Source organism: Chelonia mydas, chromosome 1, assembly GCF_015237465.2.
Source record: "Chelonia mydas isolate rCheMyd1 chromosome 1, rCheMyd1.pri.v2, whole genome shotgun sequence".
NCBI classification, from domain to species: domain Eukaryota; kingdom Metazoa; phylum Chordata; order Testudines; family Cheloniidae; genus Chelonia; species Chelonia mydas.
This window is the reverse complement of record NC_057849.1, coordinates 135,416,091-135,430,800: the sequence shown is the minus strand read 5'-3', so window position 1 is coordinate 135,430,800 and position 14,710 is coordinate 135,416,091. Positions and strand designations below refer to the sequence as shown.

General features: G+C 38.0%; 1 protein-coding gene across 2 annotated transcripts in view; it reads right to left on the bottom strand.

Moving 5' to 3' along the window:
* Positions 1 to 1,579: 1,579 nt before the first annotated feature.
* Positions 1,580 to 14,710, bottom strand: part of TXLNG (taxilin gamma) — a 59,396-nt gene continuing 46,265 nt past the window's right edge. For both annotated transcript variants that reach the window (XM_037901016.2, XM_037901024.2), the window contains exons 6-10: positions 12,195 to 12,314; positions 8,479 to 8,553; positions 6,720 to 6,812; positions 6,000 to 6,095; positions 1,580 to 5,031 (exon numbers count right to left, since the gene is read on the bottom strand). In XM_037901016.2, coding sequence (XP_037756944.1) covers positions 4,714 to 5,031; positions 6,000 to 6,095; positions 6,720 to 6,812; positions 8,479 to 8,553; positions 12,195 to 12,314 — 702 coding nt within the window. In that variant the 3' untranslated portion in view covers positions 1,580 to 4,713. The remainder of the gene's footprint in view (positions 5,032 to 5,999; positions 6,096 to 6,719; positions 6,813 to 8,478; positions 8,554 to 12,194; positions 12,315 to 14,710) is intronic.

Below are 14,710 nucleotides of genomic sequence, written 5' to 3'. Positions count from 1 at the left end.
TATAAAATAGCGGAATTTAATTTTAAAGCTATATTTATTCCTTAATCTATTTTGCATCCTAGGGAAACAGGTATTGACTTGATTCACACTATTTTGTTGTTGTATGAGAGTGCCTGAGTACTGCTTGTCTGATCAAGAGAGCATTTTTGATACCACGTGACAGGATTGAATCAAATTGTTTCAGAACTTCACTAACACTTCTCAGAGTAACAGCCGTGATCACTTTAGATAAGCTATTACCAGCAGGAGAGTGGGGTGGGGGGAGAAAACCTTTTGTAGTGGTAAACACCCATTTTTTCATGGTTTGTATGTATAAGAATATCTTCTGTATTTTCCACAGTATGCATCCAATGAAGTGAACTGTAGCTCACGAAAGCTTATGCTCAAATAAATTGGTTAGTCTCTAAGGTGCCACAAGTACTCCTTTTCTTTTTACTAACACTTCTGTACCTTTTACAAGTTTCACCCAAATGTAGACATATCTGAAAAGTATTACCTGGTCCCTTTGCAAGCCTTTCCATAGAGACCCCAGTAGCCTAGCATGAGACTTCCTGAGTGTAGAGAGGTTGGGAATTTTGAAGGTACACTTCCTTGGATCCTCAAGAGTTAGCAGTCTTATTCGCACTAGAACAGTATCCAAGCAGCTTCTTGCTCCAGGAAAATCACTGAGCAAGACTTACACATTTTATTACACCATTCAGTTGGACACTGCACACCACTATGTCTGGAAAGCATTATGGACACTTTGGGTGCTATTACAATGTAATAGTCTTATTGTGCAGGAACATTCCTCTATGTAGTGGTTGATTAAGTTTGCATAGCTTGTTATGAAAACAAACTGTTAAAAACACCACCCAATCTGGGGGGCCTAAAATCCTGTTTTCTTCTAGCTGGCACAAGGTGACAAGACACACAATCACGCCAACCCACTCCCACAAGCAATAGAGTAGCACATAACTATGACCATTAAAAATAATGCCATTTAGCGAAGTAATGAAAAAGGTAACTGATGTTTGTAGTGAAGAGATTCAAAACCTCAAAAGTTCTCCACTTCACATTCCAAGCCTCTAATTTATTAGAAACTCAGCCCATTTGTGTTCAGTGTTGAACATAACTAAGATTTCCATCAAAGAAACAGCAATTCTGTGCTTTAAAAAGCTCAAACTTCAAGACTGCTGTTTTAAATTAGCAGTTGCCATTTAACCTGAGGACTGGTCTACACCTAAAACATAGGTCGACCTAGATACATCACTCAGGGCTGTGAAAAATTTAGCTCCCTGTTTGACAGAGTTAGGTCAACCTAACCTCCAACTGTAAATGCAGCTACTGCCTCTCAGAGAAGTGGATTATCTGCATCAGTGGAAACACCTGTTCTGTCAATGTAGGAAGAATTTATGTTACAACAGCATAGCTATAGTGCTGTTTGTGCCACTGTAGCATAGATATACCTTTAGTAATTTCAAACTTCACACCTCTAAATTCTCTCCTGAAGCTCCTAACAAGTGTAGCAAGAATGCCAGACAGCCCAAGTTAGGAATGAATATGTTCCAAGAATAAAAGAAAAACACAGAGTCTGATATATTAAGCATACATATTTACTTAATCTATACAGAATCGAGTAGATAAAATTTCAGATTCACATTAGTGAAAAATCCCTACAAAATGTTTTTGAAAAGCAAAACAAGACTGCCTGTTCATTTCTCAATTTTTTTTCTCATGAAAGCAGACATGGTTGTAAAAATAAAGCAGTGTGTTTAGCACAAACTAGATTTCTGCATCACTTTTTTCACAGTTATTTCCATCTACAGTCTGAAGAGGTAGATTTTCTGCAACACCTGAGAATTAAACTGTAATATAACCAGGTGTAAGTGGAATAAAGGAAGGACAAAACAGATTTGAGAGATACAGCCCTAACGTAGTTGTGTACACTACTACATGTATTTGGGTCTTGCATCACATACAATTTAGCTTTTATTTTTTTGCACCCTAATCATGGGCCCAACTAACAATTAGGTGTACACGTCAGAGGCTACATAAATTTACAGCCCAGATTAAACAGTTGTGGTAGTGGAAGATACACAATACAAGTTTCCATGAAAACCCTACTGGAACCAATTTGGCTGAACAGTGGCAGTGCAACAGCCTGCTGTATGGCAGATCAGTGAGAGTGCTGGGCTTATCCCCTGCACTCTTTATAGCAACACCCCTTTGGTCAGTGCATGGAATGACATTAACTGCTTTCAGGAAGCCACGTCCAGCCCACCTTTGCTAGAAGGAAGGTTGGTGTGATGTGGGACCTCTTCAGGGTCACACAGAGATAGGAAGAAAATCCCAGATTCCTTAAAACCCTTTACTGGAGGCATTCTGCTTCATTTACACATGCAAGCCAGTAACTAGGTATCATCTGTACTGCCCTTCCATTTGTCTCTCATATCTTTACAGCCCTTGCGGCAGGGACCAAAGTTCACTCCTGACTACACACAGAACACGCATTATAAAAAGAAATGTGGTTATAGATACAGGAGACCAAATAATACATTTTAAAAAGAGAAAACTGCACTTTCCACTTCACTTGCAAAATGTGTACCTTTTGCCAAGGGTATGTTGTGCTGTAATCGATACATTAAGATCTTCACTTGCCCTCAGGAAAACAATTTCATGCTCACTTAATTTATTAGCTGAAGACCAGTTTTGGCAGAAATTTAAAAACTTACTTCCATTAGTTTTTTGATTCCATGACAACACACAAAGTCAGACAAATCATTTGATGAAGCAACTTTGAAAGGATGTTTCTTCTTTCCAGTATTTTTGTTGCCATGCGGTTAACGTGATTAGTGTTTCAAAGCTGAGTCCAACCTCTCTGACTGCTCACCTCTACCTTCTCATTACTTCACCATGCATGGACCACAAATACAAAACAGACTGTGCAAATTGAAGAGAAAAAACTGGCCAGTTCCCAATTTATGTCACTCATTTGCTACACAATTTAAGAAATGTCAGTTTGATACAGTTTTGTTCAGTGGTATGAGCTAAAACACATTTATCAGGCTTTATACAACCTTATTCTCTTTATAAGACATCTACATTATTTCAATGTACACCATTACATCAGGGAAGGGATCAAGAGCTCAGTGCAGCCTGAACATTCAAGTAATTTAGCCACTAAACTGCCAAAAAGAACAAAGGGGACGGGGAGGGAAGCTCATTGAAAGTTATGTGCTTGGTTCAGAAATCCCCCACTGAAGTTAAGTGCAAAGAACATTAAGTACCAGAAAAAGCTACACGTTTGTATCTCTTAAAATAAAAGTGACAACAACTGAAACTAGAAAGCGAACATACGTGGGCTAAAGTTAACAGTAGCTTGTTACTTAGCACATGACCTGCCTACATTACCTGCCTTGCTAAAAATAAATGTTGGTCCCAGCGAACAGTTCCCTTAAAAATTTGATATCCAAGTTTTCAAAGTGAAACACTGTAAGGCTCACAACTGCAGTCCATTACATTTTTTTAAATGTAATTTTTTTTTATTTATGGCATATTAGTTTAACATGAAACCTCTGAATTACCAATTTTACCAGGCAAGCAGTAGGTACCAGGAAGGCACTCTGTCTACTGATCAGTGTCTTTTCAGGTTAGGTATGTGACAAGTTAAATGTTTTACTTTGGGAATATATTTGAATCCACATGATCAAATATTAACTGTGTTCTTTACAGATCCTTAAATATATTGCATACAGTGCTAAGTAAAGAACATCCAAACCAAAGATTGGTGTCTTAAGCACTGCATGCAGTAAGCATCTACAGTATCAACAAATCTATAAGAACTCGTTTGAAAATAACCAGATTATTTAATGCAATTTCTCTAATCAGAAATAATCATTTTATGAATTCTCTGCAGTGCTGAGGCTTCATGTTAAGGGACATAACATGACTAACACTTCTGCAGTTGTGTATATTCCATTACAGATAACTTCACTCCATAAACACTCATTCCTGTATGCTTTCTTTGCAAGTTAAATTTAACACATTCACAGGGAGGGCAAATATAGTCTGTCTGTGAGTTAACCTTAGAGCACAACCCTGAGAAGTTTGCAAGAAAGTTGTACACCCTGTTTTACCAGCTGAAAATTAAAGTATGCATATTTGAAAGCTGTTTTTGTCATACCACAACTACACTAAAACCCTGTAAAATATTCTTGATCATATTCTGGACCCTTATTTTCATATATAATCAGGTGAGATAGTTGAAGTTCCTACTGGCCATAAGATGAATGGATGTAGAGAATTTACTGAAGAGTTTGGTAATTACATTAGTATACCAAACCTTAGTTCAGTTAACAGAAGCAAAATGTTATTTTCAAACCAATGAAGTGACACTCCTGTCACCTTTCCCCATGAAATGTTAAATCTTTACACAAGTCTTAACTGATATGGTGAGATTTGTGTTTAGGGGAGAGGAAATGCACATGCATTCTTTATGGAAAAATATTTTTTAAAAATGAGGCAGATGTGCAACACAGTTGTGGAAAATGTACAGATTACACTATTCAAAGCTGCTATGCAGCTTCCTGTACCACATAAGTCCAGTAGTTCTAAGAAAATACGTATATGGTAGAAAAAGTAAGAAAATTTTCACCACAAAACCAATAGTTACCACCAACAGAGAAAGTTATACACAAAATATATCTCTCAATACAGTGTTTACACTTCATTTTAGTCAACAGGAACAGGACTGGTGGAGACAGTCTTTTCAGAGCCATTTCCTTCATTTGCTGCATTTGATTCAGCATCTGATTGGATTCCTGGTTCTGTGTCAGTGGAAGTTCCCAGCTCCTCATGGGAATTGAGAGTGCATGACTGCAACACCTGCACTGCTAGATCCACATCTGCTTCTTTTACAGAAACCTGTTCCTTAAGGACTTCCACCTTCTCATTGAGCTCATTCCTCTCCGTCTGAAGAGCCCTGCACAGCTTCTCCAAACGCTCCAGTTTTATTTGAAAGCCTTTGTATTCTTTGTCTCTAACTGTTTTCTGTAAGGGATAAAAATAAACAGAGACTAACCCAATAAAGTGATCGGGGGGGGAGGGGGAAGAGGAGGATATTTCTTTTAAAAAGGCACTACTTTGACAGGCAGAGAGATTAAAGTCGTCTCTTTAATCCCTCAAAAAGGCACAGCATATATAGCGTTGGTGCAAATTCTCAGGCTGCCTCCAATGTTCTAAACCAAAGGGGGACCACATATAAGGGGTTGACAGGCCTGTCTGCTGAGATGCAACACAGGGTACTACATACTGCCATCTGTGAACAAGTGTTTTCTAATGTGAACAAGAGCCCACTAGGAGCTCACTGAGACTAAATCACACAAACCAAACAGCTTGTCACTGTTCAAGACTACAGTTACGGGGATATTACTTATGGAACTCAGCCAACTTTAGTGAATGGGTACCAAATATTTCTGATTTCAAGCAATTTGTACACAAACATATATACCAGATTTCATGGCAGAAATGGAACAGAAAGAATACTAACAGACATGGCAGAACTACACTGACCCCTAGTTGTAGCTAAGTGAGTTTTACAACTCCAAGGATTCTGCAGGCTTGTCAATCTAGCACCTGTCCCAGCATTTAATAGACATAAATAGTTTGTACCATTTTGCCATAAGATTCTACCTAATAAGCAATAGGTTAGGGACAGGAATTCCTATGCTATGCTTTTGACTGACTAGACATGAAGATCAAATGTCATGGATAGCAATTACAAAAAACAAAATTCATTTTGTGCCTTGAGAAGGATGGTAAATTTACCTGGGAAAAGTTATTTAAAGAAGCAGCACAAACTGTTAGTAATTAAAAAACAAAAATTAGTTGTATAGTTTGAACAGCTACAGAGCATTTCTTGACAATCTCCAGCTATCTAGAAATGAAGGGCCATGTAGAGGCAAGCCCTGCTTGAATGTTACTACACAGTTCCTTAAACTATGAAGATTGTTACCCACCTCTTCAGCCATTTGCAGAAGAGCTTTGTTGTTGTTTTCCCATTTTGTACGCCACACTATTGTCTCTTTTTCCAGTTTTTTTATCTTCTTGGTCATCTAAAAATATAGTAAAGCTAGTTTTATGACTAGGATCAAAATAAAGGTAACCACATATTAAAATGTTTTAGTAAGTTGCTCGAACTGTAGTTTTCAAAGTAATCTTATAAAATAAATGTACAGGAAAGGGTTTCATGTCAGTCCTATGAAAAATTATTAAAATCTTAAACATTTAAAAATATTACTTTTAAGGTTATGGTGATTATAAAGATATTTCCATCCTCCCCCAAAAGCGTCTACAATCAACTTCTCCATTTACACACAAAAGTAGTTTGTAACTAAAAGTATTGCACATGACAATTTTTTTTTAAAAAGCTGTTTTCTGCTTTTAATATTAGCTTTTGGAATCAGAACTTGGCATGCAGTTACGCAAGTTTTCAGAAGAATGGATTGCATCATGTTCTTCCACAGCTATGCTGATTTTTTCTCTCTCAGTAATCAGACTGGAATCAGAGGGAGATAACTAGTTCTAACGTGCCATTTTATAGTTTTTCCAGCTACAACTACTTTTAAAATTGCATTCAAGTCTATATCCTCTTCAGGGATTTTAAGGCCTAATAAGGAGCCAATTTTTTTTTCCCCTAATATTTTTAATTAAATTCTAACATAATTATATAAAAGTACCTTTTCCATTTCTTGTCTGAAGGTTGTAAAAAGTTCATTGCTCTTTGCCATGGTGGTCTGGAATTCTTCAAACTTATCCATGTAAAGAGAAAGCTTTGGGGAAAAAAATAATTGGAAATATTTAATCTTTAAACTGTAGCAATATTATCACACAAGCAATCTTTATTAAGGTACATCAGAAATTTCAGCTAGTAGTAATGCAACAAAGATAAGAGAACAATATTTACATTCCCCCTCTAATCTATCAGGTAAATTTTCACCTAAAGCGTGTATACATGACTATAAAAATAGATGGTTACTCAAATTGTGCATGGATGCTGAGCTAGGGCTATCTTTATAAAGCAACAGAATATATCCTAACAAAAGTTAGGCATTAAGACATGGTTGTTATCTCAGTTAAATGAAAGTTTGAAAGATGCATTTCTAACTATGTACAAATAAAGGTAACAGCTAAAATTTGAAAAATTAAGCACAAATTTAGGTGTAAATATGTAATTTAAAAACTAATTAAGATACAAAATATTGAACAAGGGAAGGATTAACACACCAAAGCAAATTAGGATCAAACGAATAATAAAAGTTGAAGTAGTCATAGGTGTGAGATTTAGTAACAAACTGCAAATTCTACATGTGTAATAGTGAGATCAGATTTGAAGTGACATCCTCCTCCGAGGCTCTCAACCACATAGTCTTGTTACTAAAGATATGGTTAAGAAACAACGAAGGTTCTGATCCTACAAACATGAATCGAAGTGGGGACGTGTTTGGGGCTTAAGTTATCCTAACAAATTTTCACTATAAGTAGAAACTCCAAGGAAGTGAGATCGGATAGGGAATAAACAAGCCTTTTAATATCCTTGTTTACACATCTTATAAAAGACAAACTGGGCAAGGGAACTAACCATTATTTGGTAAGGACAATGAAGTAGCCTCATTTGTGGAATTTCTAGTAAATACAACATTCTATCCAGAGGACAGATTTTTGAATCTGCTGTTATTGGAATAAGCAAATTAGGAGTCCCACAGCCATTATTAGCAGCTTCCCACGTAACCTGAAAAAACTTCAAAGCAGCAAATAGAACTCCCTCTCAGTTCTCTTGCAGGCTAATCTTATCACAGCTGGGGCATATTTTGCAAATTTTAGGTTGGTAGAGGCATGATCATATAATTTCAGCACAGGGATTGAACACACAAAACACATTCCCTCTCCAATTTGGCAGAAGGGTCAATCAGGAATTCATCCAGATCAGCATTTCTTAACAGGTGAGCAGTCACCGGGGGGAAGGAGGGAAAAATCACCCACAGGGGGAAAAAAAAAAAAAAAAAGAGGTATTGTGAAATAACCAGCAGGGTGGAAGCCACAGATAGGACTGGTCCTTAGAATATCTGAAAGTCTAGTCTTAGAACAATGGATGCAGTGTTCTTTTAAATTAATGAAACAATCTTAGCAGTTCAGCACCTATCACTTTCCAGTAATGTGGAGGGAACTAGGAGCCCCAAATAGCAATTTAAAGAAAAACTTATTTTAAAAAACCAATATCTCCAATGTACATATAGCGAGAGGTGTTCATTGAACAGACAATTGCTACCAATTTAAGTTTCCATAAAAATTCAATATTTCCATTAATGAAAGTTTAATTTGCAAGTTTTTGTACTTCCTCAAAATGTCAGGTTTGAGTCAAAACCATAAGGATCTCTTGATATTTTCATTGTGGAGCATCTGTATTGAACAGTACATTTACAATTTTTATTAAGTTACCTGCTGTTTTAGTTGGGCTTCCTGCTGCTTCATCTGCTCACATTTGTGTCTGGACTCAGTAGCTTCTTTTAATAGCTAAAAAGTGGAGAAAATGGCACCGTATTATTGAACATTATATCGAAGGGCAAAATTTTAAGGATAATGTAAACGGGAATAAACAGTTACTCACCTTCTTGTAGCTGTTGTTCTTTGAGATGTGGTGCATATGTCTATTAAATTAGGGGTGTGTGCCTCGTGCATCAGTGCTGGAAAGTTTTCCCTAGTGGCACCCACAGGGATGGCCATGTCTGCACCCAGGCATCCCTTGAGCTGCAAGCACAAAGTACATAAACGGAAGAACTGCACCACCCACCCTTCAGTTTCTTTGTACCAGAATCTTGGATGATAGACTCCAATGCGTTGGAGAAGGAGGGTGGGTTGCATAAAGGACATATGCAGCACATCTCGAAGAACAGTTACGAGAAGGTGAGTAACCATTTCTTCTTTGAGTGATTGCACATGTCCATCACACTAGATGACTCCCAAGCTGTTTTTAATGGACGTGTGGCTAGGAGTCTGATCAGAAGATGGACTACAGGACTCTTTTCCTCCCATTCACATATTTCCTTGATGCAACAGTAACTGTGTAATGTTTAGCAAATGTGTGGACTAAAGACAACTTTGTCCCTATTGTAGACATCTGCAAAGCGACAATTTCCCAGAAATGCAGTGGAGGCTTAGTGTGCTCTGGTTGAATGCACAGACAGCTTCTCTGGGGGCGTCCTGGGCAACGCAGCTGGTGATCCACTTAGAAAGCCACTGCACTGTTACGGGATGCCCTCTCATTTGTTCTTGATAGAAAACAAGCAGCTGGGAAACAGACCTGAAAGGGCTTCCTAGCAATTGGTACCATTTTATGACGTGGAGCCATTACCAATGGTCTTGGAACAGACATTGAGAAAAACAATACAGGACCTGAGATCACAGGCATCACAACATACCCCAAAGCGTGCACCATGTTTGTTGGCTCTGGAAGGACACTGTCAATCTGGATGATCAGCGAGGGTGATACTGAGAGGGTCAACAGATCTTTTGCAAACTTCATATGCCTCTGAAGTGGTCTGTATTGAAACAGGTCTTTGCCCCGCTCCAAGCAGGGGCAATGGTTCCACTATATACGCCAATAAAGTAGCCAATATTGACAGTCCTGGACATGGTTCTACAGCTCTACTTTATAAGAGCCACTAAACTGCAGTACTGGGGAGTGGTGGGCTGAAGGGCACGCTCTACCTACGGTACCAGAGTGGCTTAAGCTTTGAAACTAAGGCGTTCTATATGGAGGATTTGACAAAGACAAAACAGTCCTCTTAGGATGCTCTGAGCATTTGTTTGAGGACAGCCGGGTGAGGGAGATTTTCTCGTCTCGGTCCACAGGTATGGCTGGGGGAGCACATGTGGAAAGGGTGGTCAAGGAACTCCCTCGGTCAAATTCTGATGCTGGGCAAAGAGCAGCCCCCATGAGGATGTATGAGAGAGAATCTTCTCTTTGCTTCATTGTTCTGGTCTTGAAGCCTTGGAAGACTATTTACCCTGTCACCTAAACACTTCAAACAGCGAGAGTGAGGATCACTCACAGGAATTGGTGTGCGACACCCAGAGCAAGGCTTGAAGCCAGGGGACCTTGGCACAGTCTCCCCTGGTACCAAGCAGAGCCTGGAGCTGAATACTGACAATAAGGAAGAGAAAAAAGAAGAGGGGTTTCAAAGGACCAAAATGAGTATTACTGTTAACTACAGTTGGGAAACTATTAGCTATAAAGGGACGTTCCCAGGAGGAATGAGCTGCCAGCATGCTTCAATCATGGACAGTAAGTAGGAACAAAAGAACGGGCAGGGCAGCTCTGCCCTTTATACCCTCAGCTCAGAACACGAGGGACACCATAGCACTGGCATGGCTGCCCCTATGGGTAGGTACTGGTAGGGAAAACTCTCCAGCATCCATTCACAAGGCATGCATACACCTAGTGTAATAGATATATGTAATCATTTGAAGAACCATGGCTTGATACAATGTAATATAAATGAGAAAGTTTGATTTACAGTGAAACTTCATACAGTTGAACATGTTCTTGCCTACTCTTGCATTAAATGGTTAAAAAGTTAATTTGTTAAAGAACAAAACAGGTAAAAATTGTGCCAGATTACTTAAGAAACCTAAACAACTCACGGTGTTCTCCTTTCTGTCACAAACTAATAGTTCTTAGCTGATATTTTAAAACCGTTTACTGGTATACTGGAATTGATTTTATTATACGGAAAACAATCTAACAGTTGGGAAAATTCAGTTTATGTCTGCATTCTGGTAAAATGCCTTAAGTATTAAATGATATGCAGAAGTACAATAAAAAGCTATTCTACTACAAAAATACATAAATGCCCAAGCGTAGAAAAAAAATTATATAGTACAATTAGCTTCACACTTGTGATGTTCTCCTGTCACCTATGTTAAAGAAGTTATTTGCAAAGACTGAACTGGACTACTTCGATGACTTGTCTTATATGAAACAAAACTATGCCAGTAACATTAACAACTCCTGTATGTAAAGCAGCAAGGCTGAAGAGAGAAAGCGTAGTGATGTCAAAGTGGGAGAGTTTGTGTCAGACTTGGCTAAAATTTAAACTTTTTAAAAATCTACTTTGTCTAATTTAAAATCAGGAGATTATCAGTATGTCTTAGCTTTTAGAAAACAGAAGATTCAAATACTTACACACCTGTAAATCTAAGCAAGAATTCTTCACCAAAACAGCTTGGTATCCTCTATCTTTAAATCACAGTCTTCAAAGATTAGTGAACATGGCCAGAAGTTACTTGATTTTTTGACCCCTCCATCCCAAATCACACAAGTACTCATTCTCAGTGAAGACTATATTCACGCCAATTTTGAAACTTCAAGTTTTTTTTCTATACCCTATCTATAAATACATAATAAAAACAAACAAAAGACATAGGCCTCTCTCCAACACCTTCTAAGATTTTGTTCAAATTCCGGAAACAAAGTCACTACTTTGGGTGGAGGGGGGTGAATATTTAGGGCCTGATCCAAAGACTCTAATGGACTTTAAAAAGGCTTTGGATCAGGCCTATAATGTCTAAAGCCATTTCATCACCAGGAGGGCACGTTTTCAATTGAAGAGTTCAACTGAAGACTTCAGTGTTACGTAGTTTCCAGCCAAGCTGCTAAAAATCCTAGTTTTACACTCTCTCAAATGCTCAGAAAACACTGGGCACACACTTCCTGGTAACAGCAAGTGCTCTTAAAGGTGCTTACATTATTTCTGCTTTCACCCTCTTTCCACCTCACACTTCTTAGTGCATAGCTGACCAAATTCAGGCATCAGAAGAACAAGGAAGCGTGCTGCAAAAGTTGCACTATGTGGAATAATCTCCAAGCCTAACAGAAGTACCTAAATTGTGTTCAGAGAATGCATTTCTATACACAAACACATACACACACACCCCCCTCAAACAGATAATGGTTCTTGCAAAAAAACTGCAGCTGCATGCACATTATTTGTTTGCACCTATATAGATGTATATTGCAGGTACAGTTCAGATCCCTTTAAATTTAAACCATTTGGATCTTAGTATCTAGTAGAAAAGAAATTTTAGCCCTAAATATGCTGCCCCTTCAGTTGCTGTGTTTTTTGTTTTTTAAAGTAAGCTTAGAAGCAACTTACGAACTCCCTCTCTCTCTGATGTTTTTCCTCAGCTTCTTTTATAAGTTGTGTGGTTTGCTGAAGTTTGGCATCCACCAGTTGTTGTTGTAATTCTTTATGCTTGAACACTTTGTCAATATGCTAAGGAAAAAGTAAAACCTGACAGTGTAATATGAGCAGTACACAGTTAAGCCAACATAAAAGATTTTTCTTAATGAAAAAAAAAAGTTTTGAACAGTTTTAGTATTCAGGCCTGGTGATCCAAAGGTCAGGGTTGCCGGACCACTGGATCACAATATATGTGGTATTTTTCTTTAAGCCCCAGCCTCCAGAGTCAAGTGATTACAGGAGAATTTGAACTTTCATTTAAAAAAGTTTCTGCCTCTCACAGTTGATGAGAGAAGTGTGAAAACATGACCCAAGTGTATCTTAAAAACCAGAAAGTAAATGCAAAGGTTTGCAAACCGTGGCCTAAAAACAGCTGACTGGTCACATCTCATTTCCAGCTGTTAAACAGCACTAAATTACATTAACTTCCTAGTATTTCTTTTCCACATAAACAATTGCTCTGGTTGCCACAGGATGTGATCATGAATGAGAGGGGAGAGAAGTGGTTCATGACAACCTCAGTATTAGAAAGCAATCCACACTATGAAAAAAAATCAGAGAACACTTATTCTACAATTGTGTGCCTTAGCTGCTGGTTGGGAACCAAAGAAAGCTGTAGTACTCTATGAAAGTGACTGATTTTAATCATTCTCACTTCTTTTATTTACAACAAAAATGCAAAAGTAGTTTAATAAATAACCTTGATTTTATTTTTCTACACTCCGAACAGACAACTGTGTACTTAATCAGTGAATATGATTTCCTCAGTATCAATCTAACATAGAACTCAATTAAAATATTTATCTTGAATACATATCTACACCTAGTTACATTTGAAGAATTAATGTATAACCACTGAAATTTGAGGAAAGCTGAACTTTAAATTGTAGCAAAGTTAGGAAATGTTTATAATAAATATCATTTATAAATTAAATATTACTGTTTATATATAAAAATTGAAAAAACATACTACATTTTTTAAAGTCTCAATTGTAAAGATCTTAGAAATAGGGTGCTATTTCAGCAGATGTTATGCAAGAAAACAGGAGTTAAGTGGACAAAACAAAGGTAATGGAAAGGAGGCCAGCACACACTTGGGAAACAAAGCAGGCTCCTTAAAAGTTCAAGAAAACAGTAGCACATTGTTTCAAAACAATGAAATACTCTTTTTCCATAAACTAATTTAGAAGAACTCATTTAAACATGTTTGCATATGACGACTAGGCCAACAACCCAAAATACATCTACAAAAGACCTTCCTAAACATGTTCCACGGCCTTTACTCTTGTTTTAGAGCATAAGAATGGCCATACTGGATCAGACCAAAGGTCCATCCAGTCCAGTATCCTGTCTGCCGACAGTGACCAATACCAGGTGCCCCAGAGGAAGTGAACCTAACAGGTAACGATTAAGTGATCTCTCTCCTGCCATCCATCTCCACCCTCTGACAAACAGAGGCTAGGGACACCATTCCTTACCCATTCTGGCTAACAGCCATTAATGGACTTAACCTCCATGAATTTATCTAGTTCTCTTTTAAACCCGGTTATAGTCCTAGCCTTCATAACCTCCTCAGGCAAGGAGTTCCACAGGTTGACTGTGCACTGTGTGAAGAAGAACTTCCTTTTATTTGTTTTAAACCTGCTACCCATTAATTTCATTTGGTGGCCCCTAGTTCTTATATTATGGGAACAAGTAAATAACTTTTCCTTATTCACTTTCTTCACACCACTCATGATTTTATATATCTCGATCATATCCCCCCCCTAGTCTCCTCTTTTCCAAGTTGAAAAGTCCTAGCCTCTTTAATCTCCCCTCATATGGGACCCATTCCAAACCCATAATCATTTTTAGTTGCCCTTCTCTGTACCTTTTCTAATGCCAGTATAGCTTTTTTGAGATGAGGGAACCAGATCTGTACGGAGTATTCAAGATATGGGCGTACCGTGGATTTATATAAGGGCAATAAGATATTCTCCGTATTATTCCCTATCCCTTTTTAAATGATTCCTAACATCCCGTTTGCTTTTTTGACTGCTGCTGCACACTGCGTGGATGACTTCAGAGAACTAGCCACGATGACTCCAAGATCTCTTTCCCGATTAGTTGTAGCTAAATTAGCCCCCATCATATTGTATGTATAGTTGGGGTTATTTTTTCCAGTGTGCATTACTTTACATTTATCCACATAAATTTCATTTGCATCCAATGAAGTGAGCTGTAGCTCACGAAAGCTTATGCTCAAATAAATCTGTTAGTCTAAGGTGCCACAAGTACTCCTTTTCTATTCGCCATTTTGTTGCCCAATCACTTAGTTTTGTGAGATCTTTTTGAAGTTCTTCACAGTCTGCTTTGGTCTTAACTATCTTGAGTAGTTTAGTATCGTCTGCAAACTTTGCCACCTCACTGTTTATCCCTTTCTCCAGATC